Source organism: Cydia splendana, chromosome 1 (assembly GCF_910591565.1).
Source record: "Cydia splendana chromosome 1, ilCydSple1.2, whole genome shotgun sequence".
In the NCBI taxonomy this organism is placed as follows: domain Eukaryota; kingdom Metazoa; phylum Arthropoda; class Insecta; order Lepidoptera; family Tortricidae; genus Cydia; species Cydia splendana.
In genome coordinates this window covers 3,452,279-3,474,452 of record NC_085960.1, presented here as the reverse complement: position 1 = coordinate 3,474,452, position 22,174 = coordinate 3,452,279, and the positions used below count along the sequence as shown (strand labels likewise).

The window sequence follows — 22,174 nt, the reverse complement described above, 5'->3', positions numbered from 1 at the left end:
ATAGTCCCTTTGAAAAAGTATTCCAGGGTGGCAGATACTTTTGGTGCGTTATTTCATCCGCTGGTATTAAGGGTGACTGTACCTATATCTAAGTAAATCTATCTAATGGGATAGTCAGATACCTTTTGTCAAAACTGTCCTGGATCAAAGGACCCGTTATAAAACATACAAATTTCGGGCCAAAGCAAGCAAAATACAAGCCAAAAAATTCGGGTTTCGAACTTTTCAATCATTGTTATAAATATAGATGGTCAAGCAAATCTTGTCAGTAGAAAAAGGCGCGAAATTCAAATTTTCTATGAGACTATATCCCTTCGCGCCTACAGTTTTCAAATTTGCCGCCTTTTTCTAATGACAAGATCTGCTTGACCAAGTATAACTCAAAAGTCAACTACAAATAAAATATTGACAGGCGGCGTTTTAACCACTACGCCCATAAAAGTTTATCTTTACAAACATGCAAATTTATTAAAAACTCGCGTTAAAAAACCACTAATTTCTGTTAAAAGCGTGTTCTTAGACGATTCGGAATTAAAATGATAATTACTTAATTTGAATACGGTTTTCGAAAGCACTTTGTAAACTGGCCGATTACGAGCGTTTAAGATCCACGATATGTGTGTTTTCGTATGTAACGGACACTATGGGGTCCATTAAACAATCTCTTCGGCTTAATTAAATAGAAATCTTAAAGTCAGGGAAGATGTAGCTCGACAAATTTGGTTTTTCCGGCGGAAAATACTCGCTACATACAATTCTCATAAACACCATTAGCTTGTATAGCTGTTCGATTAAATTGGTGATCGTTTACGACTGAACAGAGGGTCATTCGGTATCGTCCATTTAGCTTATAAGGTTTATAGAGCCCGATCAATACTTAGCGGGATTTTAAAAGGTATAATTTAGAGGGCACTAGATCATGATAAACTAAAGCGACCGATTGGAGTTGTTATATTCGAAAGTTATACACAGTGGATAAAACTAGAGCTAAAGTTTCCGAATATTCTTTTAAGATGTAGGTACTTGGTCTAATAATACTTAGTGTTAATCAAATAAACACCACCAGCGAAAGCCACTAACCCTTCAGCACGGTTCCAAGCCCGACTCCATCGATATAGGTTTCAACACATTGTCAAATTAAATTACGATACATTAATAATTTCACGATAACAGTAACTAACACAATTGGAATCTTGCCGATAAACCTAAGTGTTAAAGCGAACTAGGAATATAAATTGAGATAGATAATTTCAGTAGCTTTGGTAAACATCTTATTAAAGTTCAACATCCTGGCCGTTCATACGACTCCTAATTGAGTATTTAAGTTACATTACACTAAAGAAAGTAAGAATCGTAAAACGGCTACCTAAACAACGAGTAACTGGTATTAAATTTTTAGTATAATTCAAAGATTTCCAAAGCGGGATAATTTATCTAAGAGAGCATACTTGTCTCCAATCACTAGCTGTCCGAAGAGATTCTCTTACGGAGAGGCAGCGGCACCGTCAACCACAGCAAAAAACGTCCAAAAGTGACGATTAATGAGCATTCCTTAACATTAGACGTTGAATCTCGTTTTTGCGCCACAGTGAAGGTGCGTGCCTGAGAAGGAATGATACAGATAGGGTGAAAAACCGTGGCATACGCACCACCAAAACCAACGACATATCAGCTCCGTACTGAGTGATCATTCAACGGTTTATAATGATTGCTTCACCTTTTTGTGACAACGAGTCACATTATAAGGAACCGGAATGGTCCTGGAGACTAACTATAATGAAATTCGGATGGCATCTGAAGCAGAGATCTGCCTGAGAGTATGTGATGTTGGGTGGGACGCATTGGTTTTGGTACTGCGTTGTCGTTGGCGCTACCCTCAGGCGGGCGTGGAACCGTGCTAGCGTGCGATCGCGACGGCTGCCCCCACCGCGAGAAGCGAGCTCACGCTCGGACGACCGCCTACTGCGCGGTCTGTGACCGAAAAAATTCCATATCGGTCGTCGTGGACATCGTTGACATCGTCGACTCGTCGTAGCTCTCCGTCGTCGTCGTCGACGTCGTGCCGTCGTATTTTCTCCGCGTCTTCGGATGTCGGTGTTTCTTTTTGGGGTGGACCACTTTTTTGTGCTTCCGTTTTTGTCTTTGCAACTGTTTTTGGACTCTGATTTGACATCGCTGCTCGGTCCGGAAGGGTGGGGGTCTCTTGAGCTTGCCGCGGTGCCGCCGGACAGGGCACTGGGTCTGCTTGGGGCCCTCCCACCGCCTGGTGAGCGTGAGCGCGTACACCGAGAGGTTGCCGAGCGGCCGGTTGAGCGCGATCTGCGTCCGCCTCGACTTGCCGTTGTTCCCTAACGCTAGGTAGGTCTTCTTCCCGCCCCGTATCCTCGAGTACGTGTTGTAGTTGTTCTCCTCTATGTTTTCCTCGAACATGCAGTCGTCCGAGAGATCCTTCTGAAACAAACGAGAAAGGCTAGTCAGTCGGAGGCGAGGTTGGTTTGTCTGACATCACAAGACCGATCGGCCGCTGCAGATATATCTATGATAATTCGTTTTATAAACAAGTTAATATCGCAGACACGAGAACAACGACTTGGCCTAGAATCTGGGATATATTATCACGCGTATTTACTGAGACCTCGCAATATTTTGACATCGTAAATTATTTCTAAGTACCTATATCAGACGGTTGAGATAAAATCGTGGCCCTTTGGCACACAGTGATTAATGTGAATAAAATACGTTAATAAAAGATATTGATGAATAATTAAACATATATTATAACAATAAAGGGTTTGTTTTGGTTAACCTCACCTGAACCATTCTAATTGTATTGCATATAGTAGGTACTATGTAGTTTTCGTTATCTTATCTTATTGTTTTCGGGGGACCTTGCGGTTACACTTCGGTCCATAGGGATCTTTTGTGCAATTACCCCCTAGAGAAGATCCGTCAACTGTAGTTTTCGTTAATAAACCTCTTAACTATATGAGATAATTTTGAGTAGGTAATGATGTCGTCATGTTTTAAAAGCTCGAGACGAAGTTTTATTCGTTTGTAACGAGATCGTAAAAATACTAAAAATTACTTTCCGGTTCGCATTGAGGTATGACAGGCCTATAAAACTAAATTATGGCACATTACGGCTTTCAACATTCCTAAGTAAGCAATCAACGTCATTTTGATAGACACGAGTCTACTATTCGCCGAACTTTTTGTAGCTGGAAATAGATTTTATACCCATATGATTAAACCACATATAGGTATTATGAACACAAGCCGAGAGAAAATATCTATCGTGTACCGCAACTACCGCATGGTGTAGTCGGGCCTTTTGCTCGTGATCAACCTTCTTGTGACACTATGACGGTATGATTATAATATCAGAAACAGTGTTGACTCCTTTCATGGCGGAAAGTATAACCAAGTAAGTTGCGGAGGATGTTGTTTCCTTTCTCACACCATCAGAGTAAGTGCAAATTGATAGAATCTGTTTGGAAAGAGAAGAGTCGTGGAATGTATTGGGCCCCATACATTCCACGACTCTTATTCTCTGTCCGCACAGACTCCAGTACTACGTTGAGGCCCAACACTGCTGAATAGCGCATTTGAGGGCACTTACTATTACCATGTCGGCACGAGTTCTAAATTAACCGCAACCATTAATTCTAATTGCCCCGCCCGAACATAAAAGCTCATCAGAGCGTTCCATGCAAAATTCCTCGCCACCCAGCCTGTTCTAGGCCCTAAACAGATTGGCTGTTTATTCATAAATATGTATAAGCGATCGCCGTTGGGTGCTAATGTCTCTTAAATTGTCTTATGTCGCGGACATGGGCAATTGAAGGGCATTAAATTCGAAGTATGATTGCTGTTTGGTGGGTAGAAATAACCAGATAGATTTATGGCCGCGGTGCCGGTTGTCCTATAGGAAGTTCCGTGGACAGGATTGGTCGATTAACAATTAGCCTTACAATATTGGCCTAGAATGGGGTATGAATAATGCATGGGGACGGGTTTGGTCAAAAGGTTTGTAGGTATGGGAGCGGTTGTTTGGGATCGCCGTTACTTTTCAACGGAAACAGTTATGTAGGAGTTTGTAAGTATCTTAATTAGGACTAGACCCGTTTGCAAGTGCAAGTCTCATGTCATGTTGTTGCTGCTTCCGGATGTTGGTTATTAAAGAATGTAATAACGTTCTTGAAAAAAGAAAAAAAAATCTAGATAGACTATTCTTCGCTAGGTGGACAATGTCTGATGATCGGTCGGTAGACTTGGTAGATAGAGGTAAGTACCTAAATGTTATTTACATTTGAAATTCATTGAAACTATCAATAGGAACCGCTCAAACAAGTTAGCTTATAGATGTCTCTTTTATATCGCAAACAATGTATTAGTATTGAATTGTCATATACGCATATAAATATTAGATAACAATAGTGACAAGAATGACTAGAAAGTAGCCCATTAACTCCCATGCAATACTTAAACCTGACCTATGCCACAAACCTTACACTTGACATAAGCTTCAAATAATCTTCCTTACAATAACACTACAAATCCTTTCAATATGTATGTATGACATTCAACATCTTCCTTCAAGTGTAAACCTTAACCTTGACTACTTATGTTCCATTTTCTAAAACCGAAGTGTGTCAAGATACGAGGTTTAGCAGGCTTAGGGTGTCAAGGAAGTGGTAGGTTGAGCAACGGCGTCGGGCCAATAGTACGTCAGTAGTATTTATATAGGTGGTGGTATTTATACGCGGTACGTCATACGGAAGGTACCACCCGCGGAGAGCCGCGGGGCGTATTAGTTGCGTCTTGCGATTTAATAATCGCACGCAGGGCTGCGACTGGAACACCGCACGGTAGTTTTGTTTTGTTACAAACTTGGTATTCGCTAGTTTATTATGTCTGTTCGTCTGTCAGCTGGAGCTTTATGCACTTGTCCGGTTTGTACATTAAACTAAAGGTCTATGTCTCTTTTATCGTATGATTCGTATGCCACTTTAATGTTGTGTTGTACTTTTACTTATTTCCGATACCCAGATGAATTCTTTATTGTGCACCACGCAGGGAAATATTGTTTAATATAACGTACAAACTCAAGTTATAGGAAGTTAATAGCATTTACGTACTTTTACATACACTATGTTTTGTTGGTTGTTTAAATTTACAAGGGATATTTCACAGTTGAGATTAAACACTTCGGAAACAATCGATTAGTAAAAGCGCATTTAAATTCATCATCATATCAGCCTTTTATTGGCCACTGCTGAACATAGGCCTCTCTTCTGGTAAGGCATTATATTAATTCGCATAATTTAATACTCCTAATTGAAATTGGCATAACATAGGATTACGCATAACTTTTAAATCGCATAACATTATTACGCATAACTGAGTACGCATAATGTTAATGCGCATAACGTAAATTGTCATAACAATGACTTGGGCTAAATGTAATAAGCATAATTATTAAATGGTATAAATATAAAAGGAAGAAAAACGATTGTTACGTCACCAAAAAGCGGTATTTGGAAGCAATTCCAGCCAATTTCAATTTAGTTTTGACGATTTTTTCCATTCTGCCAATTTATATGTATGGTTCTTTTTACCCGTTATAGGTACCTACTGACAAATGTAATTTTGACTATAAATATTGTTTTATTTATTTTAATGTAATTTTGATTGTATAGCATATTGTTTTATTTATTTAATTAGATCTGAGGAGTTAATTAGGATGTGATGTGAATATATCTATTGGTTTTGCCCTGATTCATCAAATTAGCTCGCTTTATAAAATTATGCTTATTCATTTTGTGACAGTTAAAGTTATAGTTAATAATGTTATGCATAATACAAGTACGCGGATTCTTTATTATGCGCAATAAGTGTTATGTTTTTTTTATTATTATGCCTGTTCAATGTTATGAACAATTATTTTATGCCAAATCTGTTATGCGAATTCATATTATGGCAATTCATGTTAGGCGTAGAGCGCTCTTACAAGAAAAGTCGAAATAATGCAAAATTGATGATACTAGTCGACGAAATTCAGGACTTTGCGCTCATTATTAGAAACAATGAGTACTTGTTCCAGTAAAAGCGTCTTCTTATCTTTATAAATATCGTTGTAAATATTAGAAAAAGGACTTATTAAATTAGTAATGATTTTTTTTCTGATGGTCGTTTCCGAAAAACCCCGTGAAGCACTGAATGGCGAGCTCTTATTTGGAAATGTTGAGAATTTTACTCTGCTAAACCTGGCTGTTTTGTATTACTAATACCCTGTACTTTAGGCATATCAAACTATATTTTTCCTACATACCTTTGAGAAAGAGAAAATCAAAGTAAAACGAACTCGATTTTCTCTCCGAAACAAGTGTCAATTCCTACGAAAATCTACTTAATATCGGAGTCATTTTCATACTCAAGCAATCTGCAACGTTTGCTTATACTGTTGGTATACATTAGTGTTTATGAAATTCTACTATAATTTTTTGGCAATTTTTTGAAAACTACTCTATATTACCGATGACGCGCGCTGCGCCAGCTCAGTGCCGCGGCAGAGCTTGTAGAGGCAGGACGTGTGTCGGTCGGCTCCGCACATTTTCAACGGCGACGACGAGGTTTTTTATTATTGTGTGCGGCGGGCGCCGTGTAAAACGCTATACTGTGTGCGTGTAAACCGCAACGAGAGACTTTGATCCTAGCACTGTTTTTATAGTATTATAATTTATAATGGTACAGTTTAATAAACTACCGGACAGGATTAAAAATATTTGAAACGACCTGACATTCTATATGTATTTATTTGACTCAAGATAGTACTCAGGGTCTGATGATGGAGCCGGAAGGTGGTCACCGGTACCAATCAATCATGCAACTAAACCACTTCGTGTTTAGGCTCGTTTTATTCATCTCAACAAGATCTTTGACACAAGATAGTACTCAGGGTCTGATGATGGAGCCGGAAGGTGGTCACCGGTACCAATCAACCATGCAACTAAACCACTTCGTGTTTGGGCTCGTTTGATTCGGCTCAACAAGATCTTTGACTTAAGATAGTACTCAGGGTCTGATGATGGAGCCGGAAGGTGGTCACCAGTACCAATCAACAATGCAACTAAACCACTTCGTGTTTAGGCTCGTTTTATTCGTCTCAACAAGATCTTTGACTTAAGATAGTACTCAGGGTCTGATGATGGATCCGGAAGGTGGTGACCGGTACCAATCAACCATGCAACTAAACCACTTCGTGTTTGGGCTCGTTTGATTCGTCTCAACAAGATCTTTGGCACAAGATAATACTCAGGGTCTGATGATGGAGCCGGAAGGTGGTGACCGGTACCAATCAACCATGCAACTAAACCACTTCGTGTTTGGCTTCGTTCGATTCGTCGCAACAAGATCTTTGACACAAGTTAGTACTCAGGGTCTGATGATGGAGCTGGACTGTGGCCACGGGTACCAGTCTACCATGTAACTGAACCACTTCGTGTTTGGGCTCGTTTGATTCGTCACAATAAGATGTTTGACACAAGATACTACTCAGGGTCTGATGATGGAGCTGATGATGATAGACAGGTACCCGTCGCCACCTTCGCGCTCCATCATCAGACCCTGAGTACTACCTTGTGTCAAAGATCTTGTTGAGATGAATAAAACGTGCCTAAACACGAAGTGGTTTAGTTGCATGGTTGATTGGTACCGGTGACCACCTTCCGGCTCCAACATCAGACCCTGAGTACTATCTTGTGTCAAAGATCTTGTTGAAACGAATAAAACGAGCCTAAACACGAAGTGGTTTAGTTGCATGGTTGATTGGTACCGGTGACCACCTTCCAGCTCCATCATCAGACTCTGAGTATCACCTAGTGTCAAAGATCTTGTTGAGACGAATCAAACGATCCTAAACACGATGTGGTTTAGTTGCATGGTTGATTGGTAATGGTACCTTCCAGCTCCATCATCAGACCCTGAGTACTGTCTTGTGTCAAAGATCTTGTTGAGACGAATCAAATGAGCCCAAACACGAAGTTGTTTAGTTACACGATAGACTGGTACCCGTGGCCACCTTCCAGCTCCATCATCAGACCCTGTGTATCTTCAGTGTCAAAGATCTTGTTGAGACGAATCAAACGAGCCTAATTATGTTACTACATGGTTGATTGGTATCCGTCACCACCTTAATCATCATCAGATCCTCAGTACCAGTTCGTTTTTAAGCCCTCGTTGATACAAACTTTACAACCTATAGGTACCAAATGCAATGACGAAACATGTAAATAAGCGAGTAGGTACCTATAATTTCTTTCGAGTAATATACCTTCATAAGTACGAGTATGGGGCTATTCATAAATTACGTCGTTTCAAATGGGAGGAGTGGGGGGGGGGGGGGTCTGGACATGACGGTAACATGACGTAGGAGGAAACAGATTCATCCGAAGCTTGATTTTTGGATAATTTGAGGGGGGGGGGGGGGGGGTCAAAAATCGTCAAAAATAGATGACGTAATTTATGAACAGCCCCTATGTACATTTGCACTGCATTTAGTATTTTCGTACTTACCAAATAACAGTTTTAGAACTTTAAAAGTTAAGTACAGTTAGTGTTGTTATGGTTGATTTCAATATGCTTCGCGAAGGATCAAGAATGTTTAATCCATCATTGTAGTGCGAGTGTGGTAGAAGGGATCGGCATACTGAGCTCGCACGGCCTGCCGCAGCGCGTAAAATACCTAAACTCGCTCAACGCCGAAATGTAATAGCGCTCTTAAGTGTGGGGGCATCCCACTTGTCCCGGTCCTGAGCTAATCTCGTCCAGAAGTTTAGTGGCCCGCAATTCCCCAAATTTCGTCCACTCAACGAATTATTGGTCGCCAGGCGCTTCTTTTATCCGAAAGCGGCCACCACTCCGTTAACATTTTGGTCTAGCAACATGTTCCGCGCAACTCGATGTAAATAATCGATTTAAATTAATTACCAATTTCCTCCATCGCCAACCCTACGTTAACATAGACCGCGAGCGAAATTAATTTCTTACAATAATTGTAGGAGTTACTTAATACGTACTTATAACTGTCCGTTGCTAATTGTAGACTGGGTAATTGGGGCTCGGTAATTATAGACTTCCAAATTGGGTTGCAATGGTAATCGCGACATGCGGTAACATAGGTTTGCTTTTAGATACGGTTAGGGGTAACCGTTCATTGTACTCTGTTCTAATAAAGAAATTAATTCTAGCTCTTATTAGGAATGAGGCCTTAGTAGAAACCGATTTTCTTGACATTGTCTATTTGAAGAAATTTTTATGTGACAAATGGGTCAAAAACGGATCGGAAAAGAAAAACTGGCGTCTTTTCAGTGGCCATTATGGAAATTGACGTTTTGGGTAAGTACAGTCTTTAAAATAAGAGAGAGAAGAGAATAAACGACTAGTTTCGGAAAACAACACGATCACTCGCGGTAGGAGCTGCCTGTGAAGTGTCATAATATATTAGTCAATAAAGTTGGCCACTTATCTTATCGGTTCGGTTAAACTGAACCAATTTGACTGCCCAGCCGTGTGAGTCGATAGGGGTGGTAGTTAAACGGTTGAGATATCGATAGATATCTAATGCTTTGCTTTAGCGTTTTTGATGAAGTAGGTAACGATGAAACTATATATCGATGTACCTACATTAGGGTGCTCCTTGTTTCGTCGAAGTTATATTTTTTTACGGGGCATACGCTTATTGTATAATCTACCACTTCAAAACCAATGTAATTTAAATTCAGAATTATTGAATACATTTTAGGGGTCGCTACCCGACTTTGAAAACTTAGACTTAGACCCTCCATACAAGTTTCTTTTTCGCTTTTTCATTATCTGATCAAGTGTCATCTGGCTACAGCGATTAAATTCAAAAGAGGAGTCAATTAAACAGTAAAATTAAATCGCAATACATAAATACAGGAGCTGTCATACCACTACATTAAAGGAGCGCCCACCTTGTCACTACAGGGAACCAACATTATCATAGCAATGGCGTTGCATTTAGGTGCCCGTCGTAATGATACATGTGCATTCTACTTTCTAACCAATTTCTTAGAACATGCAAAACAAACTACAGGACTAGAAAACTTGGTACTTGAATAAACAAGCGAGCTTGACTAAAACTCGCTTGCTCCTGGAACTGCTTTGAAAACTCAGTATCGCCTGAGAATATAATTAAACCTTTCGAATTCAATTGTAAAGAACAGCAACAATTTAATAGATAGGTACTGCATATTAAACCAAAACAGTTACAAAGAAATACTAAACAAGACACTTAGGTTTATTATTTAGCGGTATTTACTAGCGGTATTATTGACGGTCTTCGTTTGTGTTACTTCTAAGTTATTTTCGTTTGTTTTCATTTTATTTACTGATAGTTCAATACAGCACGATGAACGTAAATTGAAACATACTAGTACCGTTTTATTTGTATTGGTCTACATATTATTAAAATCATGTAACATTATTAAAACCATGTACAAGTATCAAATGCGTTATAGTTCGCATCCCATACAATTTTCAATCGTGCCAACCTCCCGGGTCAAATATCGATTATCGATAGATCTCTAGCCGTTATCGGTCCATCTTTATGGAAAGGACAATCGATATTAGCCGATCGGTTGTCCTTGTTAAGGACTCGGAATGATGGAATTAAATTTTACTGTCTCTAAGATGGCGGTATAAAGTTGGTTACAAGGCCCTTGATGGGATTTAATGGAAACATCCTAGTGTAGGGAAAATAAGGGCGCTTGGGGACATGTTTGACAAGAGGCAATCAGAAAAACACTTAACACAACCGACTGTATATATACAAATTAATATGTATTTTCACCGCTAGTCTTAACAATCAAATTTATAAAACTTAGTAGTTTACTTCTAATAACTATTGATTGTTAAGAAGTTGACCAAATTTTGAACGCTAGGCGTTCTAAATTTTTTAATTTAAGTAGTCTGATCGGAAAGAGAAGAGTAGTGGAATGTATTGGGCCCATATATCCCACGACTCTTCTCTTTCCGCACAAACTCTAACACAAATTATTTTGAAAATTCTGAATAACCAAAGAGATTTCAATACAAAAACGTAAAACCTCTTAGAAGGATGAAAATGCTCTATTCTGCTGAAGGATATTTCTACAATAATAAAATTATATAACATAAATGGCTGTGACACACGGACAGACCTATGGTCAGACAGACGGACATGACGAAACTATAAGGGTTCCATGTTTACCATTTTGGCAACGGATTTCTAAAAACACAACCATCATCTACTAACAAAATATAAACTGATTTATTTAAACGGTATCAACCTTTAAACGACAATAACACTATATTGTAGCATTGAATTCCCCATAACCACGATCAGATCATAAGCAAATAAAACGAAGCCTTCAAAGACAACAAAATATACGCAGTAAATATTTTACATGTATTAGATTAGGGAGAGCGTATCGAGTAAGTAAATGCTAAGCTTTCTAAGCTTTGAACTCTAATTTACGCGCTTCGTAGGTTATTTATTCTGTAATAAATATGTCAATTACTGTTCTCGGGCCGTGACAGATTTACCGACTTCTCAATTAGTTGTATGGTGAAAAATATGCCCATAGAGAAACGGTTCGTCCTCATTTGTTTGAAGACTCTCGTACTAGACGATTTTCTGTGGATTGATGCAACGAAATTGTAACTTAAATTCCTCTTATTTTAATTTCTGCTGCAATCGTCGCTAAATCCGTCTAAAGAGTTTAAAAGTCTCAAATAATTAAACGACGATATATTTATGTTACCATGGCGGCGTAGTCATAAAAAAAATGCACTGAATCTTTAACCACTTTTATTATTGACCTAACTCTAGCTAAAAGCACTCCGATTTACAACGAGCATTTTGTATTTACAGATTAAAAAAAAGAAAAAATGTGTCTCTGGCCTGGCAGTTTGTTTCCTAAACGTGAAAAAAAAAACAATGAATGGCGTTTGGCGTGCGTAGGGCTGCGATGGTCCGATTTTATTTCCGAGAAACGATTCGGTAAAAAAGGATGTGATCAAATTGCATCACTTCCAAGTATTTTGATGGGATTCCGTCAAAGCTCTCGATAATCAGGCCGATTGTGGTTTCGGATATTTGTGCTAGAGCTGTCGTCTGTGAATCCGGTGTTAATTTATGCAAACGCGGCGCCTCTAGTCAAAGACTAACGATGTGAAAACGATCAAATGCATGTTTTTTTAACACTGTTTGTATGAGCTGAGTTATGCTCCTAGCCTAGAATTAAGCATTTTAACGGCCATTAAATTTTAAAACTAATATTTATTCGTTCGCCATTATATATTTAATGATAGGTTTTGTTCAACTTTAACTTTTTGCACGTCGTCGCTTGAGTATGAATGAGCGAAACTATTGAATAATTCATTGAAGTGTTTTAGTTTGAAATACCTACGTTTTGATTTTGTTCTTTCCAGATTCCGAATTTAAATCACCAATTTTCGTGCGATACCTATTAAAACTTTATGGCCAGTTTTTTGGTGACAGGTAGAATAGAAAGGGGAATCTGTGGTTTTAGTGGTTTTTTGATGCTAGAACAAAGGTGTAAAGGGAAATAAAAGGAAATGAAGAGATAAAATGTTTACGACCGATATGGTGTCAGTGTCGTCACTAACGTTCTAAGTTTATGGGAATTTAAAGCCTCTAATATTAGGTTGCTGAAGAACAGAAAATCTATTGACACGTCATTGCGTTAAATTGCCTTTTTTTTACTGAGTTATCTCAATTTTGGTAAAATGGCACTATTTTTTTTATAAAATCTTAGTTGTGAGTACACTGAGTGGACTTAAAACGCGGAGTTTACCTAATAATTCTGTTGTTTCAAAGGCGTATTGTTTTAAAACTTAATTTAATTGGCATGAAACAAAATAAAACTCACAACATTTGTTTTTGTTAATGGATGCATCTATCAAGCATTCTCAAAGTATCAATGTTATTCGATTTCATTCATTTCTATTAAATGTTTCCCTCAACTGCATATGTACATTTTTGTGAACATTTCTAAAGTTTTGTAGTGAAATTACAATTATAATACTTATGTATATACATTTTGTTGTTTAATGAAAATAAATTTAACCTTAATCCAAAACCATCGTCTCTTAGGTTAGGAAGCAAGAAATAAGTCGAACCTCGCGATGGCTCTAATTCTAGGTAGAATAGAATAGAATAGATTTATTCGTAAGCACAAACAATCGATACAATACATAACATAAAAGAAAACACAAAGTAAGATTAAAGTGCCACTAAATGGCCCCATCTCAGCATGTTGCTGGTAGCTTCCAGCGCTGATCTTCCGATGAGACCATCAAGTGAAGAGAATCACGGTAGGTAACAGACAAGAAGAAAAAGACATAGAAATAACATACAGTAAACAAATAGTTAAATAAGAAATAAAGTTACACAGCAAGAAGGTACAACAAAACGACTATATGTATTACAATTAAGATTATTTCATACATAAAAACAAGCTTACCTACTTTACCTATATGTACATACAGGGTGTCCCATAAGTGACACGTCACAGTGACACTGGAGGTAGACCAAGCCAAGAGGACCCAAACCAACTTAACATGACCCCAGTAAAAGTGGCACGGTTTTCGAGTTATTGCCAAATTAAGGTTTTTCATGAATTTTGACCGTTTTTAACATTGTTAGTGCCAGTGTGCACTCGGAAAGGTCTCGAAGTTAGTTTCTTTTATGTGTACGGTATCATGAATAGTTAATTAAGATAACAGAATAGGTATTTTATCGATACACAATGTAAAATGCAAAAAAGTACTGGTTTAATCTTGAGTTAAATTCACAGCGAAACATTAATTTCGACTTTGACCACCTGTCGTGAAAAAAAATTACTAGAAAAGTAATGAGCAAATAACGTCAAAATATTGAGCATGTTATGCAGTTTCAAAAATGGTATAACACATGTGCCTTCCAGCAATAAAATAGGAATTATTATCATCTTTCGAAAGCCTCATAAAAAATAAGTGAAAACTAGGAACTCTGCAATCCGTGGCTACTTTTAGTAAAAATAACGATTTATGTTGAGATATCTAATTCTGGATTCAGAAATAAAAAAAAACGCCTATTCAGTATTTGCCGAATGCTTAAAAAGAAAGAGATGGAAAATGGTTATGCCCTTTTTAAGGATATCATTGAGTTGATAAAGGTTCAAAGAAAATAAAATACTGCAAGTTGAAGTTTAATCAATTTCATTTTAGAATAGGTGCTCGAATTGATTATCCCCGGCTCGTATGCACGCTTGGCACCGTCTTGTAAAACTTCAAGTTAATTTCCTTAAATTAATTTCGGATATGTTTCGTGCTGCCTCGAACATGCGCCGCCGTATTAAGGTCATTTTTGATTTCTACGTTATTTGCTCATTACTTTTCTAGTATTTTTTTTTTACGACAGGTGGTCAAAGTCGAAATTAATGTTTCGCTGTGAATTTAATTCAAGATTAAACCAGTACTTTTTTGCATTTTACATTGTTTATCGATAAAATACCTATTTTGTTATCTTAATTAACTATTCATGATGCCGTACACATAAAAAAAACTAACTTCAAGACCTTTCCGAGTGCACACTGGCACTAACAATGTTAAAAATGGTCAAAATTCATGAAAAACCTTAATTTGGCAATAACTCGAAAACCGGGCCACTTTTACTGGGGTCATGTCAAGTTGGTTTGGTTCCTCTTGGCCTGGTCTACCTCCAGTGTCACTGTGACGTGTCACTTATGGGACAACCTGTATATCATCCTGTGTACGATTACATCAATAATACATGAGTGGTACGGAAACTTCTAATTTCTGCTTCAGTAGGTAATTAAATTGTATGTCAATACATTTATAAAATAACAGTAGCAACTCTAAAATTATCAAACATGCTAACGAAAGCCCATCCATTCGATATTCAAATTCGATATCATTATTTAATAATTAATAAATCTATATCGAGTTACGTGCCCGTCGTCGCTTCCTTCGTCCTTCCAAATTCCAGCAATAAAAAGGAGATAAAATGTAATGGCATCCATATTTATTTATAAAGTATTGGATTATTATATTTCACCTATTTGATGGTTGCGTGTAGGAAGGTTTCTAGGGTCGTCATAAAGTAACAACTCCTACTATTATTGTGACTCTTAAGACCTTTTTTAATATTGTCACCATTTCAATCTAGGATATGAAAATAATTTCAAAAGTTTACTGCGCTTCAATTTTAATACGTAAGCTGGGAAGTTCGTGTTAAAATGGAATCAAACTTAATTAACTCCTCCCTTTTTTACGTCTCATTTTAATGCTAAGATTTAATTCAAATGTAGGTATTTTAATCCCAATAAAAATGCGTATCTAATTTAATTCCATGTGATCCTTAAATTATAAACTGTGTTATTTTCCCGAACCCGTGTTAGCAGATTTTATCAAACGTTCGACCAATTAACGATACGAAATAAGAACAAGCGGCATTTTTAGAAGGCAATTTATGGATTCCGTGACCGATCCACCAGCCACGAGTCTACGGACGACCACCAGATGGACCGTTACCTTAATCAAAATATAATTTATACAACAGTATCAAAATGTCAATATTAATAGACCAATAAATTAACCAACCCCTAACTTAAATATTTAAAAATTAAACAACCATAAATATAGCCATATTAAAACATAAAATAGGGTAAACAATCATAAATAAAAATTACAACGAAAACTCACAATGCGATCGTTAATTCAAGTATAAATTATGTCTATTTTGGAGGCCGTTTTTACACTTTTTTGTCCCATTCGTTTTTGACCGATTGTAAAAAACGTGGTTCTCAATATGTATCTTTTTTGTGGCTGTTTTAGCGGCGCCTGTGGCGCGGCGAAACCCTTTAGTCCGAATTGAAGACTAAACTTTTTCTTTTTCCCTAATTCAAGGCAATTCTGTTTTGTCGCCGTCGTAGTGGCCAGTATTATTAATCCTTTTCCCATCACTATCTAAAATCGCTTTATATTGTCGAACCTATTTTGTCCTTTGTTCAAGTAGCCAGTGTTTTTAATCGATTATTTTTGAATTCCATAGATAATGTGAGGCTTGCGAGCTGTAGGTTTTTAGAAACCTTTTTTTTTAACTGAAAGCGAGGTATGCAATAATAGAATTTTATTTAAATAACATAGTTTGTCAAAGTGATTATAATTTCACGCAACTTGTGAAGTATTCTTGGAATTCATTCTAAAGCCCTCTGATTCGGCTCTTTTGTCTAGACTTGTAATTCAAATACTCGGAGACAAAGCGAGTATGCGCGTAACTTATTCAGGTATTCAGAATATTTGAAGATTAAATTCTAAATTGTATTAAAATATAAAGATTCAGACATTGGCTAAAAATGCCAAATAAACTTTGGCATTTTTAGCCAACGTCTGAAACTTTTTCCTTTAAAACAAACGTTGTTACGAATGAGATCTTTAAAAAAATACGAAGGTATTTTAATTTAAGTAAATCTGTGAGATATTTGCGTTGGTATGATTAACACTTTTAAATAATTTCTGTTTACCCGACTACGGGAAAGGTTATGATTTTAACAGGCTATATGTATGTGGATAATATAATGGTCGTGTGTTCCCCAGTAGTCTCAAAACTAATAAGGGCCTAGCCAAGATGAGAATCGTAGGTAGGATATCGTCAAACGCCAAACAAAAAAAAATACAATGCCAGCCAGCACTTAGCCACGTTGCACAGTGGAGCTATAGGAAATTATAAATTTTGAGGCGCTCATCAGGTACAGCCACTAGCAAAGTTACACAACGAAGGCCGCAAAAATATCTGACACGTTCTTATTTGTAGCGCAATAAGAGCGCGTCACATCTTTTTGCGACCCTCATTGTGTTACATTATTGCAGGTGACTGTACTATTGACGCTGCTTGTACACAATACTTGAATCTCATTAAAGCAGTGATTGGACGAAGGGTTGAAACGTAGAATGCCACAGCTTGGCAGGATAACTCGCATTCCTGGGTCGCTGTAGGAGGGTTGCTCGGGGTGAGAGGTATTTTTATGAGATACAGAAGATTTAAGAATGTTTCCAAATAGAAAGGGTTTTGTCGTAAAATCAGAGAGATCTTTCAAACAATATGTAGCAAAAAATAGTAAGTACTTACACGATCCAAGTACGAACGTTTTCTGGTTTTTAGGGTTTCGTAGTCACCTAGAAACCCTTATAGTTTCGCCATGTCTGTCTTTCCGAGGCTTTGCTCCGTGATCGTTAGTGCTAGAAAGGTGCAATTTGGCATGGATACATAAATCATGCATTGCGACAGAACGGTAAAATAAAAAGTCAAAAAAATAATTTTTTTTAGGGTACCTCCCATACAAAAACTTTTTTATTTTATTATTTGCTTTGTGCCAATAGTGTGGGGTATCGTTGGATAGGTCTTTCAAAACGAATAAGGGCCTTCTAAAATAATTTTTTGATATATGTTATGTAGTTAATATTTTCGGAAATATGCGCTCCGAAAGAAAAAAAAATGTGTCCCCCCCCTCTCTAACTTTGCACCAAGGGGCCAAAAAATATGAAAAAAATCGTGAAACCAGTACTTAATAAATACTTTCAATGAAAACTATAGCTAACATGATCGGTTTAGTTGTTTTTGAGTTATTGCAAAAAATCTTATTTTCTTAGTAAAAAGACGTAAGTACAAAGCGCTGCAAAGGTACCTACTTACTCTCTTATGATACTTACTAATAGCCCCCGTTTGGCCTATTTTGACAGAATGGTAACTACGAAACCCTACACTGAGCATGGCCCGACATGCTCTTGACCGTTTTTTTTAATAAAGTATCGCCAATTATAATAATAGGTACCCTACTTATACATGACTAAGAAAACTGAAAAAGGGATGTGGACACACATGGGTTTAATTTGCTCAGAACGATTTCTTCTGAAACCCCTGCCTGCTCGTGTATCGAATTCACATAGGTACTGTAAAAATTGCTCGTTTTTATAATATGCAGCAATATTTTATATACCTATTTATATATAAATAATTTTTACAATTCCTTGAAGGTCCATTGCGCTACGTAAACTCTAATGTGGAAAGTATGAATAAAATATATTTATCCAAGATATAATAAATGTTAGAAAACTTATTAAATTTTATCTTAGATGCGAGTCATTTATATTAAAAGTTTATTAAGTCTAAAATGAAATCTGTGTACAAAAATTCTTTACTTCACGGGCTTATTGTACTGTTTGCAAACTGTGTGCTCTGTGACAAGGGTGCATCGATTTTCGATAACTCAATTTGGACCCTTCGCTTCCGACCTGCTAATGACGTTGTTTTCCTTCCGCCTGCACTCAAGTAAATGCTTCCGACTGTCAAGTGTAATGATTAGTCATTTGTTTACATATTTGCAAGTTAAGAGTTAAAATTAGCGTGTATTTTTGTACCTTTTCACTTATCATTATTGATATATCTACATGCTATTGTTATTATATTGTAATAAAACGTTTTTGATTATTTAGGATGTGATTTTTTTAAATAGAAATAGCGCTATATTTTGTATGTTAGGTTAGGTACATATTTTGTATGTACCTAAACCCTTGAAATATTTTTTTATTGCTGATGCTGATAGCTATAGGTAACAAAATTCAAAAAGTTGTCCATTTAGATCTATTATATAATTACTATGTAGATTAACTTGACACTTTAGGTTATTTTATCACAATGCACTTAAATTAGAGAAAAAAAACAAATTTAAAAATGGGACACATTCAAATTTCGAACGCTAATCGTAACGGCGGAGACTTTAAACGTGGAGTACGGCTGTAAAGCGACCCATACACATTATCCTCATCTTAACGAATTTATAGTACTTATATACTTAGTAAAAATATAGGTTTTCTAATTTTGAAACCACATTCTAATTGGAAGAACAAAGATTATCAGATTATAATTACTTATTATAATTTATCTTGTATCAGGCTGTTCTTATAATTTAAAAACTTAACGAACTTTTATAACCTTTTTAACGTATTTATATTAAAGTAGATAATTGCTGCCCAATTAATTAATTAATTAGAAAATTTAATCAGTTGATTTAGCAAATCGGACAGGTAAACATTTGGCACCCCGCCAGCCGGACAGTGAATGGACGACGAAATAGAGCTGCGCTCAAAACGAGTGAACGAATGATCGCCTATTCGTTCACTGGCCACAGACTATCAGGGTGATCCCATTAGGAAGGCGCTACACTACACAGCCGATAAGGGTGGAGTGACACCATTTATCATGGATTCCCGATTCATTAGCGCAGGCGTGCGACTATTTGTCATACGTGTGGCCGTGGCCTTAGGAGGAATACTTAAGTATGCTCAACTTTCCTTTTAGTAATAGCGGTTGACCAAAATCAGCTGCAAATGGTGTTAAAGGTATGAAAATCGGCACGATTAATCTTAAGGCCATTTGAATCAATTTGACCCGTAGCACGAAAAAAAAACAAACGGAAAGGAGTTATGACGTCATCTTATTTTTGTATGGAAAAATAAAAAAAAATGTTCAGAAACCTATCGTGTGTGGTATTAAATGAAAGGGCATTTTGAGCCGGTTCTAAAAATATATCATATTATTATATTTCCGTCACTTGAATTCGATTAAAATTAAAATAATTTTCAAAACATACCAAGTTTGGGCTCCTCCAGATACGAAACCGTTGAATTATTTTTTCTTGAATTAATTAAACAAACATGTTGCCTTCATCTCAGCCATAAGACGTCCACTGCTGAACATAGGCCTCCCCCTTGGACCTCTATACTATACGTGCCGGTTGGAAGCGACCCGCATCCAGCGTCTTCCGGCGACCTTAACAAGATCGTCTGTCCATCTTGTGGGTGGACGTCCTACGCTGCGCTTGCTAGTCCGTGGTCTCCACTCGAGCACTTTTCGATGTTGCCTTACTGTTTGCAATCTGCTCACTACACACAGAGGGTGTAAATGAAAACCCGCTGACGAAGACAAACGACGCAAAACGCCCCGTCAGTTATCACTTACGACCGTGCACGTCTGGGCCGTTACATCACTTTTACGAACATAATTTTTTTAATATAAAGAACTTTATTTCTAAAGCGTTAGAGTTGTTTTTCAATTGATAAGTAGTGAGATTATGACTTGTATATGACATAAGTGATATTTATTTGTTTTGATTTGTGAGGATTCCCTTAAGTGACGGGGTTGTCTGGAGTTGTTAAGGTCAGGGGTGGTAATAGGGGAGTATTCCTGGCGCCACGGTAATAGGAGTAATAGGACTATTAAGTTAGGGAAAAGAATTATTGCACTTCCGTTTAGCACAGATATTTAAGGCGATATTCAGTCAGAATTTAGAATTGACAGCAGATTTTGGTAGATAGACATTTGTTCCGAAACTATTAAATGTATAGGTATGTCATGTCACATTTGCTGGACGAAATTTCTTCAGAGGTACTTACCCGCAAGTTAAGGATATTGTACCATTTGTACCTTAGTTTTTGGTAGTAATTTAATAAATAAACATTGGTTCCGACGTAGTTTTCGGGTGCTTGGCTTTGTTGTTATTTGGGGTTGTTTGTTGTGGGCATTAGGTACTACCAAAATTTTTTTTTAACATTTCAGTAACAACAACACAAAATTGTCAATATTTAGCATAAAAGCGAGAAGATGGATAGTAAAAATAAGTCTGTTAACTTGTTATGATAATATTATTATAGAGGAGGAACCTAGCAATGTCTTGGCTAGTAAAATTCTTTCTTCCATCCATCTTTAGCTTTGAGGCGATTTACTATGTAGTCAAGAAGTTGATGTATTAATAATGAAATGGACCCCCTTTTGCCCACCGTTATTTGTATATGTTTTGTTTAAATTATTCTTTTATGTATTGGTGTAGTTATATATTTAAAAAAATTGTTAGTTTTCCATAGCATTTAAGCTAAACGAAGCATTCACTTGTTTATTAAATAATTTTTGCCGAAGTGGTTTATGTAGAATGGTGTGATAAAACAATGTGAATACTGCATAAAAGTAATCACAATAATTCTTCTATGTCTGATTGTTAAGTACCTATATAGGTATTTATAATTTGATTAACCCATTTGTATGAAGATCATAATAGAGTATTAACAAACGTATCAGTAGAAAGTGGACAACAATACCCCTGTTCACATAAACACAATGGAATACCTACAATTAGATCAAGCAAAAATAACCCTAGTTCTCAAAGTATTAAGAACTACATCGATAGTACTTCCTTAGTTCAATTGTACCACCCACAACTACAAGGTATCGAACTAAATAGATCACTTGTCAAACAATTCAATTAACAATAGCCCTTACAATTGATATGAAAAAATACTTCATAGTACCAAGAAACAATAAACTACAGAACCAAATAACATACGAAAATCACACGTAAACTTTAAGCATTAAAGATTACATGTAGTTTAAATTTTGGTAAAATTAAATTTTCCACAAAACGTTTTTACAAAACAGTACTTAGATAAAGAATAGTTCAAATGTAATCCTTATAATTTCAAGTATACAGTTTATAAATGACTTCATAAACAATAAAACGTATTTGCTAAAATTAGTAGTAGGTGTCATTTATCCATGAGAAACATTGGGTTCTTTATAGTCGCCACTCGCCACAATGCCACGTTGAAGAAGGTATTTTATCGGGAGATCGCTCGGCGATCGATCAACACTGACGGATCGTTATCCTTGGAGGTGAAAGTGCCGTGTTACTGTAATAGGGCTTTGCTACTTGGCTATTGTAGTATTTAACACTTCTCATTTTAAATTATAACAATGAAAACAATTACATACCAGAAGGGTTACAAGTGCGTTGTCGGTGTTACGCTCTTTTTCTTGAAAATTTGAAGGTATCGGTCCGGAAATACCGGGGGCGACAACAGTTCATTCCACAGACAGGAAGTTTTTGGAGAAACGCACAGTTGAGGACTGACAACTATGTAAGTCTAAGTAGTGAAGATGGAAATATTAATACTAGTGAACAAGCAATGTTAGTAATAAAAAATGTGGTACCTGTGGCGGTGCGTAAAATATTCGTAGGCATTCGTAAAAATAAGA

The 22,174-nt window shown here is 36.9% G+C and overlaps 1 protein-coding gene across 2 annotated transcripts in view; it reads right to left on the bottom strand.

The window, feature by feature from the left end:
• Window positions 1-381: 381 nt before the first annotated feature.
• LOC134789698 (fibroblast growth factor 22) overlaps window positions 382-22,174 on the bottom strand; it is a 373,859-nt gene continuing 352,066 nt past the window's right edge. Inside the window, exon 5 of one of the 2 annotated variants that reach the window (XM_063760326.1) lies at window positions 382-2,448. In XM_063760326.1, the coding sequence (XP_063616396.1) occupies window positions 1,960-2,448 (489 nt within the window). In that variant the 3' untranslated portion in view covers window positions 382-1,959. Of the gene's footprint in view, window positions 2,452-22,174 lie in introns of both variants that reach the window. The other variant, XM_063760317.1, reaches the window with a different exon arrangement.